The 16,502-nt window shown below is 42.8% G+C and overlaps 1 protein-coding gene across 1 annotated transcript in view; it reads left to right on the top strand.

Annotated features, from left to right (window-relative positions):
* The window catches only part of ADHFE1 (alcohol dehydrogenase iron containing 1), a 52,910-nt gene extending 40,891 nt beyond the window's left edge, over positions 1–12,019 (top strand). Inside the window, exon 14 of the mRNA XM_045896465.3 lies at positions 8,932–12,019. Within this exon, the coding sequence (XP_045752421.1) occupies positions 8,932–9,021 (90 nt within the window). The 3' untranslated portion in view covers positions 9,022–12,019. The remainder of the gene's footprint in view (positions 1–8,931) is intronic.
* The last annotated feature ends 4,483 nt before the right edge of the window (positions 12,020–16,502 follow it).

Raw genomic sequence — 16,502 nt, 5'->3', positions numbered from 1 at the left:
AAATTCATATATTAGGGCCCTAACTCCCTCCACATGTCTGTATTTGAAGGTAGGGCCTATAAAAAGGTGTCAGGTTAAAAGGGGTCATATGTGTGGACCTTGATCCAATCTGACTGGGGTCCTTCTAAGAAGAGGAAATTTGGACACAAAAGAAACACAAAGATGCATGCACACAGAAGAAAGACCATGTGAGGACACAGTGAGAAGGTGGGCCAAGGAGAGAGGCCTCAGGAGAAACCAAACCTGCGACACCTGATCTTGGACTCCTAGCCTCCAGAACTGTGAGGAAATAAAATTCTGTTGTTTAAGCTGCCCAGTCTGTGGATTTTGTTATGGTAACCCTAGTAACCTAGGATTTGCTGGCAAATGACAATCTTGAAGGATTTACATCAGAAAGGGCTAAGAGCCACTAGCAGAAAAGAAAGTAGTAAATCCAGAGGCAAGAAAGAAGAAAAGGCTTGAGGCAGCAAGCTGAGTGTAGAGTCTTAGGGGAGGTGAGCAGAGAGGGAGAGATTAGAAGCAGCCAAAAGCAGGGCAATGGAAGATAAATAGGGAGAGAGTGGTTGGGTTTGGTTCTTAAAGTTTGGCTCTGCGGGGCGCCTGGGTGGCTCAGATGGTTAAGCGTCTGTCATTGGCTCAGGTCATGATCTCTGGGTCCTGGGATTGAGCCCTGCATCGTTGTCTTCGGGCTCCCAGCTCAGCAGGGAATCTGCTTCTCCCTCTCTCTCTGTCTCTCCCCCTGCTCATGCTCTCTCTCTCTGTATCTCTCTGTCTCAGATGAATAAATAAAAACTTTAAAGCTTGACTGTATTATGAATGGAATCCCCTCTGGAGTTTCGTAGGAAATGGCAATAATGACATAGATTGTTTCAAAATTATTTCTGCAGGTCAGACTTTAGCTGTGATGCTTTTGAAAAATGCAACACCAAACCAAGCCTGATTCAAACTATGGGGAGTTAATGTTATAATTTTAAATCAGTATAGCAAGTGCAGTGATAAAAAACCAAATCGGAAAGGCTTCATGAAGGAGGTGACTCCTGTGTTGAACCGAGAAGGAAAGACGGAGTTAGATGGGAGGTAGGACATTCCAGGGACCATGAATAGCAGGAACGGTAACACAGAGTAAAAACGGAGAGTGCAGAGAATTTTCCACAGTTCAGTGTTGCAGGGGTGTCAGATGAGTGTCAAGAGGTGGCAAGTTGAGGCTGGAGAAGTAAATGTGGCCCAATCCTGGTGCCTTTTTGGAACTTGGAATGTACCCAGAAAGGTGGTGAAACCATCAGGGATGAGCCGAGGTGCCAGAGACAGAAGTGTAGTATAGATGGGTCACTTGGACAAGAAGTGTCCTGATAACAATTATAAAATAACAAAAAAAGGTCACTATAAATAAGCTAATATTTCTTTCATCTTTCTCTGTATTTTTTTAAATTTTTATTTGGAAATAACTGTAGATTCAAATGCAATTGAACGAAAGAACAGAGAGAGAGATCCCGTATACCTTCACACAGTTTCCCCCATGGTAACACCTTGCACAACTGTAATATCACAACCAGGAAACTGACACTGATACACGCTTCCACCTCATTCAGTTTCACCAGTTTCACGTGAGCTCATTTGTGTGTGTACTCAGTTCTATCACATTTTGTCACATGCACAGATTCATGTGACCACCACTACGGCCCAAATACAGAACAGTTCCGTCACAAGGATGCTACCCTTTTAGAGCCATAACCACTTCTCTCCCTCCCCAGTCCCTGGCGACTGCTAATCTGTTTCCTATTTCTATAACTTTGTACATTTTAAGCATGAAACCTTTTGAGATTGGCTTTTTTTCCACTCAGCATAATTCTCCGGAGATTCATCTAGGCTATTCTGTGTACCAATAGTTCCTTCTTTATTAGTAAGTCGTATTCCATGGTGTGAATGTGCCGCAGTTAAACCATTCAGCCACCGAAGGACATTTTGACTGATTCCAGCTTGGGGCTATTACAAATAAGGCTGCTATGAAAGATTGTGTACAGGTTTCTGGATGAACATAAGTTTTCATTTCTCTGGGTTAAATGTCTAAGAATGCCATATGGTAAGCACTTGTTTAGTTATGTAAGAAACTGCCAAACTGTTTCAGGGGGCTGCACAATTTTACATTCCCACCAGGAACGTGTGAGTTTCTCCACATCCCACCAGCATTCGCTATTACCACTGTTCTTTATTTTAGCCACCCTGGGAGGCATGTAGTGAGCTCTTGTTGCCGTTTTCATTTGCATTTCTCTAATGGCTAATGATGTTGAACATCTTTTCTAGTGCTGATTTGCCATCTGTGTATCCTCTTTGCTAAATGTCTGTTCATGTCTTCGCCTATTTTCTAACTGGATTATTTTTTTACTGTCGAGTTTTGAAAATTCTTTATATAAGTCCTTTGACAAATATGGGGCTTGCAAATACTTTCTCCCAGTCCACTCCTTGTCTTTTCATCTTCTTTCAGGGTGCTTTTTCACAGAGCAAAAAGTTTTAATTTGATGAGGTCCAATGTATCATTTTTTTCCTTTTATGCATCATGCTTTTGGTGTCAAATCTAAGAACTCTGATTAACCATAGAGCTCTATGATTCTATCCTAAATTTTTTTTCCTAAAAGTTTTAGTTTTACATTTAAGTCCATGATCCATTTTGAGTTAATTTTTTTTTTGAGAGAGAGAGTGCACATGAGCGGGGTTGGGGGCAGAGGGAGAGGGAGAGAGAGAATCTTAATCAGGCTCCAAGCCCAGCACAGAGCCTAATGCAGTTGATCTCACGACCCTGAAATCATGACCTGAGCTGAAATCAAGAGTCGGACACTCAGGGGCGCCTGGGTGGCTCAGTTGGTTAAGCTTCTGCCTTTGGCTTAGGTCATGATCCCAGGGTCCTGGGATCGAGTCCTGCATCGGGCTCCCTGCTCTGCGGGAAGCCTGCTTCTCCCTCTCCCACTCCCCCTGCTTGTGTTCCCTCTCTCGCTGTGTCTCTCTCTGTCAAATAAATAAATCTTTAAAAAAAAAAAAGTCGGACACTTAACCGATTGAGCCATCCAGGTGCCCCTCCACTTATTTAGATCAGCATTTCATTTCATCAGCATTTGTAATTTTTAGGACACAGTTCATAGGCGTATTTTGTTACTTTTATACCTAAGTATTTCATTTTCTTTACAGCAACTATAAATGGTATTTTTTAAAATTTCTGTTTCCACATGTTCATTGTTAGTATACAGAACTGTGACTGATTGTTGCACGTGTATCTTATATCCTGCAACATTGCTGATTCCTTGAGATTTTCTACATAGGCAATTATGTCATCTGCAAATAGGGATAGTTTGATTTCCTCATTTCTAATATGTACACCTTTTATTTGCTTTTCTTGATTTATCACACTGGCTAGAACTTCCAGTACTATGTTGAATAAGAGCATTGAGAGCAGATATCCTTGCCTTGTTCCTGATCCTAGGGGCAGAGCATCCAGACTATAACTATAAGGTTAGCTGTAGAGTTTTATAGGTGCTCTTTATGAACTAAAAAAATCTGTGTCATCTTTTAAAAATAATACAATAACATAGTAGCTTTTATTTTTCTCTGATGTTTATGCTTAGATAATTTACTGGAGTTCAGTTATTTTTATAATTAATGACAAAGCAATCTTTTCCATTTTCATTATAATCCTGTTAAGGTAACTGTGCAGGTATTATAATTTCCAGTTTTCAGATAAACCTTTTAAAAATAGAGACTGCAAGAGGTAAATTGTCTTGCCTAAAGTTAAATGCAAAGTGATAGACTTACACTAAGTCCTAGGGAATCAGTTCAATAACATTTACTGTAAACCTAATACTGATAGCATGGTTGAACCCTTATGAGCCAGGCATATAAGTGCTTTAGGTGTGTTATGTCATTTAATTGCTCAAAACAGCCTAATGAGGTGGATATTGCTATTATCCCCATTTTACAGATGATAATATCAAGCCTCAGAGTGCTGTATAATTGACCAAGTTCACACTGCTAGCAAGTGGTAGCAAGTAATTTGAACATAGACACAGATCTCCCTCTTAACAACCACTTAGTACGAAATCCTGTGTCAGGTCCTGGGGACACAAAGATGGATAGAAGAGAGCCCCCTGCCTCCAAAGGAGCCCATAATCCAGCAGGGGAAACAGATCAGCATATTTGCAGCTTGGTTCTTGAAGAAGCCACAGCCCCAGTTGGTAAATTATCTTAATAGTGTTAGAGCAGCTCAATAATATTTGTCGATTGAATGGCTAAATGGAAGGAAAGAAGGAAGAAAGGAAGGAAAGAAAAGGAAGAAAGGAGGGAGGGAAGGAGGAAGGTAGTCATCATTCTGGTTTCTTGGACAAATCTAACATTGTTTGTATCTTATACAGAAGCTTCTAGTAGAAAGTACTTTCTACTTTCCAGAAGTAGAAAGAGTTCCTTAAACCAAATCATCTACATGCTTCAGCCAGCCTAGTCTTCGCACAATTGTGCTGCTAACAGTGACTAAAAACTATCAAATATAAATATCATGGAATATCAGAATAGAAAAAAATGGCAGGAGCTGGTCATCCAGAAAAAAGAGCAAATCCTTCACACACAGCTTTATGGAATAGACAGGTTCAGCCACAACGGCTTCCCAAGGAGGGTAGGCTTTCCTGTCTGAGTAACTTTGATCTCAGCATTCCCCAAACTCCCACCACCTCACAAGACCTCCAACACCTCCAACACCAACCTCACCTCTCCTTCATAGAGTCTCATCCGCAGGCAAAGTGTCCTGTAGGGGAGACTCCAGGAGATACTGAGCAAAACACTCTCTTCTTGCTACAGTGTCCTTTCTCGCTTCCAATTCTCCCTTCTCCTCCTATCCCTCTCCCTGTTCTTCCTCTGTGCTATGTTATGACCACTGGGAAGTACTCATTCCCAAAGAAGAATAAGAAATACGAGTTAACATTAACTAAGTGTGGATTTTACAAGTTCTATTCTAAACATTTTACATATTTTTCAATGTTGTCATTTCAACAACCTTATGAGTCATTATTACACCTTCCTCTTTCCCAAACACATACACAGCCTCCTTGGTTCAGGCCCACCACCTCCCGCCTGGATCACTGCAGTCACCTTCTTAATGGCTTCCCTGCCTCCATTTCTTAACCCGCAGCAATCCATTCTCCACGCTGGCCCCAGGATGGTTTTTATAAAACCCAAATTGTCTGACCATGTCTTTCCTTTAAAATTCTTCAAGAGAAGGCACACAGCCCATAGCAGAAGGCAAGGCTGTCAGGATCTTGCCCCTGCCTCCCTGACCATCCTCCTGTCCCCACATGGACCCTTCACTGCAGCCTCACCGTCCTCCCTAGGGGCATCAAGGAACCCTTGTTGAGGTCTCCTCTGCCCATGACATTCTCTACATGCAGAGAATGCAGATCACCCTTGTGGTGTAAATACATCTTATTCTTTGTGCAATAATTTATTGCCTTGTCAAGCTCCCCCTCTAATCTGTTAACCAAGGGTAAAAGACTTTGTCTTAATCATCTCTAGATCCTTATCACCTAGTATGACAGCTCGCACATACAGCAGCAAATTATCAATAACTTGGCAACAAAGAATGGGAAGGAGAGAATGAAACAACTGGTCTGATTTTTTCCTACTCAGACAATCTGATTTTTCATTGGCCAAAGTCTCAAACTTTTCAACTTAATAAATGCAAAGCCTACATGCCCCAGATCCTCAGCTACAACTAATGAGCAGGAGAACAAATATCTCTTGCCCATTATATCCTGATATAAAAACAACCTGGCAAAAAGCAAAAAGTATTCTAAGATATGCCTTTTAAAGTCCTGGTCCACTAAGAACGTTGGGAGGGCAACCTGGGGGGTCCACAGAATTTAGGAGCCCCCTCTTACAGATCAATGCACAGAGAACCCCCTATCTAGGCCAATGAGGGATAACTTTGTAAAGAATAGACAACTATTTATCTACACAAAAGAAAATCTTCCTACCATTAGTAACAACATTAACATCTTAGCAGCTTTTCCATTATGAATCTGACATTTCCTTTTTCTTCAAAGCCCAATTTGAGTGCTTTTGATTTCTTAAATGAAATAAAGCCATCAACACACAATAAAAGCTCTGCAATATTTATAATTAAAGGTCTCTAGAGTGTATTTTATGTTACAGAAAAGATTGAATTTCTAGGCCTTCCTTTTAAATCCCTTAAAACCTTCAGCTTTAAAATGAGAGACTCAAACTCTTCTCTCGAGTCTTAACTTTTATGTGGCTTATTACTTTTTTATCCCCTCTAAAACTCTAAATCCCTTCAACATAGCTTTGGTTCCTTCCATGGCTGAATTGGCAGCAGGCTGATCTTTTTATTGGTGGGTAATGGATTTAGTTTGATTGCTGACATGGGAACAATGAGAGGATAAACAATTCCATTTGTGGCCATGAAATTTTCCATCTGTTGAGTGCGTTCATGACTGAAGAGCGCTGGGCAGAGACAGATGAATGCGCCCGCCATGCCCGATCTTAATGACATCCGTCATACAAGCTGAACATGTGGCTTCATAAATCAAGAGCTAATAGCAACTCTGGTTGCTCATGTCATTAACTCGCCAGCCGCTTAAATACCTAAGAATGTACCATAACGTTGAGCATAGAGACCTGATTTGCAATTCTCATCTCACCAAAAAACCAGAGGTAGCAAGGGAAGCCAAAGTCATTTTTCTAAGCTAAAAACAACAACAACAACAACAAACACACCTCTTTCAGAAGCATGCTTAAATATTTGTAGATGATATCTCAGATCTGTGCTATCTGGAATTGGTTTTAAAATACAATGGGTGGGCGGAGTGGGCAGAGATATAGATGAAAAAAGATTGGCCATGAGTTGATCATTGTTAAAGCTTGGTGATGGGAACCTGAGAGTTCCTTATACTATCTTTTGTATGTTTAAAACTATTCATAATGAAAAAGTTTTTTAATTTGAAGATAACTGGAAAATGGCAGTTTCCATTGTTTAGCATGAACATTTTTTGCCAAATTCTCTCTTAAAGAAAAAGAAAGAAGCTATGCTCACACAACAGTTCAAGCATGTAACAAGGCAAGTAAGCCATCGTCACCAAAGAGGAAAGCAACACATTCCAGAGGGAGATCAAGCAACACGCACTGTGGGTTTTCAGGAACCCACATCACTTGCCGCCCAAGCCCTAATGCCAGGAGATTATGGTGTTTGGGAAGTCTCAACAGTCTCCCCACTCCTCACACTTCTGATTTTCCACTGCAGTGAGTTACCTATTGTCACCATCACTTCTGCATTTTGTGACTTCTTTTCATGGATGTTCAGTCCTGGGTGCTTTAAGTTGGGGGCTGTTGTCAAAGAAATGGAAAATGAAAGAACAACGGGAAAGGAAAACAACAAAAGGAAAGTGATAGTGCCCTGTTCAAAGGACTGTTCAATCCATTTCTGTTAGATAAAGCCTCTTAATGCCACTCAGAGCACACTGTCTCAAGTTCAGCTGGATTCCCAGAGGAAGGTCTAGCTATGTCCCCATCAATCCTGGTATTGTTGCAAGGCCGGAAGAGGAGAAAGGGAGAAAAACCTGTGCCTCTATTAGCCTCCTGACTCCCAAATTATATACAAATAGAGTGTTGCTATAATTTACTCACGGTAAAATCACTGAATGTGTACTCTGTGCCCAACACGGTACTGGGCACTGGGGTTACCACAATGAATAGGGCACATGGCTTTTGTTGAGCAGGCAGACAAATAAACAAACAATCACTCCTCAGTGTGGTGCTACAGTGGAATATGACCCCCCTGACCTGCCTTGGGAATCTTCCAGCAGAAGTGATGCTGAAAGTGAGAATGTCAAGTGCAAAGGCCAAGAGCCAGTGGAGATTTGGCAGGTTGGAGAACCCCTAGAACTGTGCTGTCCGATATGGTGACCACTAGCCACACGTGGCTATGAAGCCCTTGAAATGGGACCAGTCCAAATTGAAATGGGCTGTAATGTAAATGTAAAGTACATACCAGGTTTTGAAGACTTAGCATAAATAAGTCAAATATCTCATTAGGATTTTTATATTGCTTATCTATTAAAATGATAATATTTTGGATCTTTTAGGTTAAATAGCAGATATTCTTTTTTTTTTTTTTTTTTTTTTTTTGACAGAGAGAGACATAGCGAGAGAAGGAACACAAGCAGGGGGAGCGGGAGAGGGAGAAGCAGTCTTCCCACCGAGCAGGGAGCCCGATGTGGGGCTCGATCCCAGGACTCTGGGATCATGACCTGAGCCGAAGGCAGACGCTTAACGACTGAGCCACCCAGGCACCCCTAAATAGCAGATACTGTTAAAGTTAATGTCACTTATTTCTTTAAACTTTTTGAGTGTGGCTACTATAATATTTTAAACTAGATATGTGGCTAGAATTATATCTCTATGGGACAGTGCCACTCCAGTTCAGGGTAAGCATGGGAACAGTATGGGTTGAGAGCCACCTTGAAGGAACTGAGAGTCTGTACAGTCCCCTGGTATCAGAAAAGGAACAGGAGTCATTCACTGTCTCCCTCACATCTCAAACTTCAGGTCTGAAGTTGAGCTCCTGCCCAGATTCTCCCCCCCACCCCGCGGCTGAGTGTTGCTGGTTGGCAGCTCAGCGCTGACTTCACACTAGAGCTTGCTCCACTGGGAGGAACCAACCCGCCCAAGATCACACCCTTCCCAAGGTGGCCTCCAGCTGGGGCCACTCAAGTAGGACGTCAAGTAGGAGACCAGACTGACTACCCTGACTCAGTTTGGGTAAATCTGAAGACTGCCCAGCCTCCAAGTTCCTTCCTGGGGTTGGCTGAGTTCCTCGTTGGGACTACATGGCATCCCAGCAACTTCCTCTGCCTGATCCCACTTCCTTCACTTCGCCCCCAGGTGCTGATCTTGCAAGCAATGGCCAGCAAACTTGCTCCCTGCAGATTTCATCTCAGAGTCAGCTTCCTGGGAACTGGACCTGCAACATGATATGCCCCCCAAATAGCTTCCTTTTCTAGCCTTCTCCTGGGGCCATCTTTAACTCCTCTCTTTCTCTCACACCCACAGCCTGTTGGTCAGCAATCCTATTGGTTTTACCTTAAATTACATCCAGAATGTGACCAGTTCTCACCTCCCCTTCCACTGTCACCCTGATCCAAGCCCCCATCACCTCTCACCTGTGGTCCTACAAGGGTCTCTCACTGCCTCCCCCTGCTGCTGCCCTTGCCACACTTTCTCACCCTCTCAACACAGTAACCAGAGTGAAGGTCTCAAGCCAGATCATGGCCCAGCGCTGCTCAAAGCCCACCAGTGACTTCCCATCTCACTCAGAGTAAAAGCTAAATCCTTGCTATGATCCAGCATGCCTAGAACAATCCCAGTTTATACCTGATTGCCCAGAATAATTTAGTAGCAATTGCTTTCCCCCTCAAAAGCAGTCTAGTTTGGATTATAAGTTACATAGTCACCCTACCTATAAGGCCCTTCATGTAGCTTCCTGCTGCCTCTTGGGCCTCATCTCCTACCCTCTCCTTGTCCACTCTATTCCAGTGACTCCAGAATATTCTGCAAACAAGTAGACAAACTTCTGTCTCAGGATATTTGCACTTGCTGTTCCCTTGCCTAAGATGTTCTTCCCTCCGTTATTTGCAGGCTAACTTCCTCATGCCCCTCTGGCTATTCAAGACCATTTTTTGGGGGGTGAGGTCTTCCCTGGCCACCCCTTTTAAAACTGCAAATATTTTACTGATTTATTCTGGTATCTTAGTCCATTCAGGTTGCTATAATGAGATGTCACAAACTGGGTGGCTTATAAACAATAGAGGGGAGCCTGGGTGGCTCAGTTGGTTAAGCATCCGACTATTGGTTTTGGCTCGTGTCATGATCTCAGGGTTGTGAGATTGAGCCCTGCACTGGGCCTAGAGCCTGTTTGAGATTCTCTTCTTTTCCCTCTGCCCCTCCCCCCACACTCCTGCGCACAAACACATGCATGGGCACTGTCTCTCTCTCAAATAAATAAATAAAATCTTTTGTAAAGAGTCTCTCATAAAAAAAATTAAAAATAAAAATAATGAACAACAGAAATTTATTTCTCACAGTTCTGGAGACTGGAAAGGCCAAGATCAAGGCACCAGCTGTCTGCGTTTTGGTGAATCTTCCTGGTCCATAGCTGGTGCCTCCTTCTCACTGTGTCTTTATGTGCTGGAAGGGGTTAAGGAGCTCTGTGGGGTCTCTTTTATAAGAACATTCATCCCACTCTTGAGGACTACACTTTTGTGACTTAAGCACCTCCCAAAGACCCCACCTCCTTATACCACCACATTGGACACTAGGATTTTAAGATATGAATTTTGGTGGTACAAACATTCAGACTGTAGCATCTGGTTATCATCTGTCTCTTTCAATAGGATGTAAGCTCTGTGAGTTTACACTTCATCATCCCCGGTGCTTGGTGCATAGTAGGTGTTCACTAAGTAGCTGTTGGAAAACTAAATGAATGAAATATGGATGGACTTCAAAAATATTAGGCTAAATGAAAGAAGCCAGACACAAAAGTTCACAATTGTATGATTTCCTTTATATGAAATATCAGAATACATCAATCTGTAGAGATAGAATGCAGACCAGTCATTGCTGGAGGCTGGCAGAAGGGGGAATGGGGAATGATTGATGGGTACAAGGTTTCCTTCTGGGGTGAGGACATATTTGGCAACTAGGTAGTGCTCATAGGAGCGATGGTAGCACAACCACTGTGAATATACCAAGTGCCACGGAAATGTATGCCTTAAAATGGTTAATTTCATGTTATGTGAATTTTACTTCAATAAAAAAAGAGCAAAAACCCCCAAATATGAATGAATGAACAGTGATGGAATGGTGAGGTCTGGCAGGGTCAGGGTTTTGTTGCCCTCAGTACGGAGAGGGGAGTGAGGGGTGTTATGCATTCCTCAGGCTATAGGAGGATGGCCTGAGAACCATGGTAAAGCCCATTCTCTTTTTTTTTTTTTTAAGATTTTATTTATTTTTTTGACAGAGACACAGCGAGAGAGGGAACACAAGCAGGGAGAGTGGGAGAGAAAGAAGCAGGCTTCCCGCCAAGCAGGGAGCCCAATGCGGGGTTCGATCCCAGGACCCTGGGATCATGACCTGAGCCGAAGGCAGACGCTTTAACAACTGAGCCACCCAGGCGCCCCAAGCCCATTCTCTTTTCAAGGCAGGGAGAACCTTCCCCGTAACAAGCAGGATCTTCTCACTCATGCCATATTTCAACAACCATATTAAATGCCCACAAGGTCTAGGCATGATCCACTCTGAACCTTACAGAGCTCTGTGATAACACCCAAAGCGGAAATCCAGATGCAATAATAATAGGTCATGCAAAAGCTCTGCATGTCATTTTTCAAATGATTTTCTTCCAAATAAATGTGATACGATAGATTCCTCTTGATTTCTGAACTTTTTTTCTGGATGAAATTGTTGCCTTGTCTAAGAGCATAAGCTTTGGGGCAGGCTGCCTGGGTCCTGATGCTGGCTCAACATCTTAACAGCTATCAAGTCCTAGATCAGTGGTTCTCAACCAGAGGTGAATTTGCCCCACAGGGGACATTTGGTAACGTGTGGAGACAAGTTTGATTGTTACAACTGTGGGAATACTCCTGGCAGCTAATGAGTAAAGGCCGGGGATGCCAGTAAACATTCCTCAATGCACAGGACAGACGGTCCCCACAACAAAAAACTATCTAGTCCCAGATTTTGACAATGGCACTGTTGAGAAACCCTGTCTTAGACCAGTCACCACGCTGCTTTGGGCCTCAGTTTTCTCATCTGTTAAATGGTGATACTGGCACTGGGCCTACTTACAGGTGATAATAGATAAAAAGTGAGCAAAAGGCTCGCGGCGTAGTGCTTGGCATATAGTAAATGCTATTTTTTTAATTTTTTTTTAAGATTTTATTTATTTATTTGCGAGAGAGACAATGAGAGACAGAGAGCATGAGAGGGGATAGGGTCAGAGGGAGAAGCAGGCTCCCCGCTGAGCCGGGAGCCCGATGCGGGACTCGATCCCGGGACTCCAGGATCATGACCTGAGCCGAAGGCAGTCGCTTAACCGACTGAGCCACCCAGGCGCCCGTAAGTGCGATTTTTTAAAAGTATTATTAGACTAAGCCTGTGTCTGATTATCTCGATTATTGCAGAACCTAGTAAGACCAGGTGAATTTGTCTTCTGCCCCTCCTCCAGTCTTAGCTGTGAGCTTTTAAAACAGGAGCATCGCTGATCACAAGGAGATGGAGCATGTTCATCACCTGCGCCAGAAAACCCACTGCAATAGGCTTGCCTGATTCAGCAAATAAAAATATAGGATGCCCAGTTAGATTTGAATTCCAGTAAACAATAAATCATTTTTCATATAAGTATACCCTGTGCGATGAATGGGGCACATACCTTATGCTAGAAAACCAATACTTAGACTAGACTAGAAAAACTGTTATTTATCTTAAATTAAAATGTAACTGGGTAGCCTGTATTTCATCTGATCACCCTACCCTCCAAGCACCTGCCCTCTGACGAGGAGAGTCTTTTTCACACACAGAGAACATCAATTTGCCTAAGTTAAAGATTGAAACCATCTCTCGCCCCCTCAGAGGAACTGAAAGGTGAATGTTACATCCGCTAAAATTGGGAATGTATCTCCAATTTCACAAAATAAACCACTGAAGATTGAACACAGAGGCCCCCCACGTCTGCACAGATTAGATTTGGGGGGTGGCAAGGAGTCCAGGTTTTGGAGTCATAACTGACCTGTATAGGGTCTCTCTTCTGTAAAGTGGTGGTACGTCCACCTTGCCAGTCTGTTGTAGGACTAATGTATAAAATGCCTGGTACCTGGGGCACCTGGGTGGCTCAGTCGTTAAGCGTCTGTCTTCGGCTCAGTCATGATCCCAGGTCCTGGGATGGAGCCCCACATCGGGCTCCCTGCTCCATGGGGAGCCTGCTTCTCCCTCTCCCACTCCCGCTGCTTGTGTTCCCCTCTCGCTATGTATCTCTCTGTCAAATAAATAAAATCTTTAAAAAAAAATGCCTGGTACCTAATAGGTGTTCCACAGTGATATCTTCGACATAGTGTTGGCACATGATGGGGTTCGATTAATGTGGGACGAACGGGCGAACACTGTCCTGCCCAAGCCAGGGGCCATAGACCACCATTCTATGTTGAAGGGCTACCACCGCTCTGTTCAGCCACTAAATCCACATCCCCCAGATGCTTTCAAAGCCACGCACTCCTAGGAACCACTCCAGATCTTTGGAATCAGAAAAAAATGGGGGTGCAGCCCAGGCTTTATCAGGCTGCTTACTTAGCAGGTCTGATGCGCAATCAGGGTTTAGAACCATGACAAACTGAGGGTTGCTGGAGTGGTGGGGTTGGGAGGGATGGGGTGGCTGGGTGATAGACATTGGGGAGGGTATGTGCTATGGTGAGTGCTATGAATTGTGTAAGACTGTTGTATCACAGGTCTATACCTCTGAAACAAATAATACATTATATGTTAAAAAAAAAAAGAAGATAGCAGAAAGGGAAAAATGAAGGGGGGGAATCGGAGGGGGAGACGAGCCATGAGAGCCTATGGACTCTGAGAAACAAACCGAGGGTTCTAGAGGGGAGAGGGGTGGGGGATGGGTTAGCTGGTGATGGGCATTAAAGAGGGCACATTTGCATGGAGCACTGGGTGTTATACGCAAACAATGAATCATGGAATACTACATCAAAAACTAATGATGTAATGTATGGGGATTAACATAAGAATAAAAAATTTAAAAAATTAAAAAAAACTAATGATGTAATGTATGGTGACTAACATAACATAATAAAAAAATAAATTAAAAAAAAACTTAAAAAAAAAATAACCATGAGTCCAAATCTTGGAGGATGGCTCTGTCAAGAGTGGTTCTCAAATTTTAGCCAAGGTCAGAGGCCCCGGAGAGCTTGTTAAAACAAGGATTGCTGCGCTCTCTCTGAAAGGTTCTGATTTAGGAGGCAGGGTGGGCCTGAGAATTTGCATGTCTAATACATTCCCCGTCCCCCCGCCCGCCCCATGCTGCTGCTGCCTGAAGACAATCTGAGAACCACCTCACTCCTTCCAAGCCCCAGCCACATATGATCATCATCAGGGGTGTTTTTAAATACCTATGCCTTGGCCCTGGAGAATCATATTTAAACAGTCTGGTGAGAGACCTGAGCGCCTCATAATGCTAGTGCCTCTGGGTCAGGAACGTCTGCTCTCCTAAAATGAACTTTTTGCTCTAATTCCGAAGTGTGCCCTGGCGCCAACAACCAGGGTTTCAAGGGGGCCCCCTAGAAACTCAGTCTCTCAGGCCCCACCTCAGAGCCATGCGATCAGAATCTGCATTTTAACAAGGCCCTAATTCCTATCACATTAAAGACTGAGAAGCATTGCTTAGGATTCAACAGAAATGAAACTTGCTAGCATCTTTGTGAGGGTAGATCTCCAGAACTCTGAGGTTGGAGAAACAAAGGCAGCACCACTCAGCCCTCCCTATTAGCCAGGCAGATAGGTAGCCAAGCATGCAATAAATAAAGTCTTCCACTGACATTAATTGCCTGCCCTTTGAGACAGGGCAGAAACAGAATTTTAAAATTGAAAGTAAGTGGGCATCCACATGCCAACAGTGTAGAGTCCTCATCCGTGACTTCCCAGAACCTGAGAGAAGAGGAACCCAGACCAGGACAGACTGCCTGACTTAGGCTTCGGCTTGCCCTGGCAGGGGCGGCCACTAGGACTCACAGGTGTGGTGTGTATTCAACTGTTTCGTACAGATTATAGAGTTTATATGCCAAAACGAGGTCTCAGCTGTCCTCCCCTTCACGGATTGTAAGGTTTCTGGGCAAGGAGCTCCGTAACTATCTAATATGATCAAGATTCTTGGCTCAGAGCCCAAAAGCCAAGCAGTATAATTTTGGCAAAAAAATTAATAATCAATATTGCCTAGGGTGTGGGGAATAAGCCCCTCATATCCTATTAGTGAGAGTGTCAACGGATGCAGAATTTTTGGAAGGCAATGTGGAAAAATCCCTCAAAATTTTAAACACCCTTATGCTATGACCCACTCTCACAACTAGAAACGTAGCCTACAAAAAAGTTAGAAGACATGTATAAGGATACATATATAAGGATGTTCTTCACAGCATTGTTTTTAATTTTTAAAAATGGAAATAAGCTATAGGTCTATCAAGAAAGTAGACAGGGGCACCTGGGTGGTTCAGTCCACTAAGTGTCTCCCTTGGGCTCAGGTCATGATCCCAGGCTCCTGGGATCAAGCCCCAAGGCAAGTTTAGCCCCTGCTCAGCGAGAGTCTGCGTCTCCCTCTGCCCCTCCCCCTCCCCATGCACACTCCCTTTCTCAAATAAATAAAATCTTTTTTTAAAAAGGAGTGGACAAATTCTTACAGTGCAGTAGTCTGCACATTTATTTTTAAAATGGGAACTATAAATGTTCACACATGAATGAGTGCATGTATGCATATGTATATGTGTAGTAGGACTCCACTTCTATTTTTTAAATTATTTATATATATATATTTATATATATGCTGATATATATAAATAAGCATAAACAAATCTGGAAATGCACCACCAATCTGTAAACAATGATTGCTTTTAGGAAGTGAGGCTAGAATAGGGGAAGTAGATTTCACTTTTTCTGTATACCCATCTATAATTTTTGAATGTGTTAAAATAAGCATGTATTATTCTTATTACTTCAAAAATATTTGCAACAGGTAAAAATTATTTCTTAAGAATTGTTTTTCTCTGGGTGTGTTTCGTTACATTAGCTTATTTAGTTCTGTGTTTCAGGCTTATTCATTAAACATAATACAATATACTCTAATTGACTAAGTTTGGGCCGTCTTAAAAAAAACCTAATCCAGCCAGGATTCCTTGAGATTAAATTCGGGTGACCCTGATTGGCTTCTGGGTACCCTAGAAGGTTCTTTTTTTTTTTTTAAGATTTTATTTATTTATTTATTTATTTATTTGACAGAGAGAGACACAGTGAGAGAGGGAGCACAAGCAGGGGGAGTGGGAGAGGGAGGAGCAGGCTTCCCGCTGAGCAGGGAGCCCAATGCGGGGCTTGATCCCAGGACCCTGGGATCATGACCTGAGCCGAAGACAAACGTTTAACGACTGAGCCACCCAGGCGCCCCTACCCTAGAAGATTCTTAATTTTAATTTAGTATCAGGTCTTTGAAACTATGTTTGTGTCTTTTAGCCCCTACTCTTTACTATTACCTCTTATTAAGCATGTGGTTAACCAAAACTCCAGGTTTCTTTTTAATAAGATGCTGCTAAACCAGGTCACCCCAATTCTGTATTATATAATTTTTTAATGTAAAGGTTAATGTTTATATTTAGTTTTATTAAATTCCATGTATGTTTTATTACCTACAGTCT

The sequence above is a fragment of the Mirounga angustirostris genome, unplaced genomic scaffold, assembly GCF_029215605.1.
Source record: "Mirounga angustirostris isolate CCGP_5_RB_7025 unplaced genomic scaffold, mMirAng1.0.hap1 SCAF_4, whole genome shotgun sequence".
Taxonomy (NCBI): Eukaryota; Metazoa; Chordata; class Mammalia; order Carnivora; family Phocidae; genus Mirounga; species Mirounga angustirostris.
Note: the sequence above shows the minus strand (reverse complement) of the source record. Positions and strands in the feature narration are given on the sequence as shown.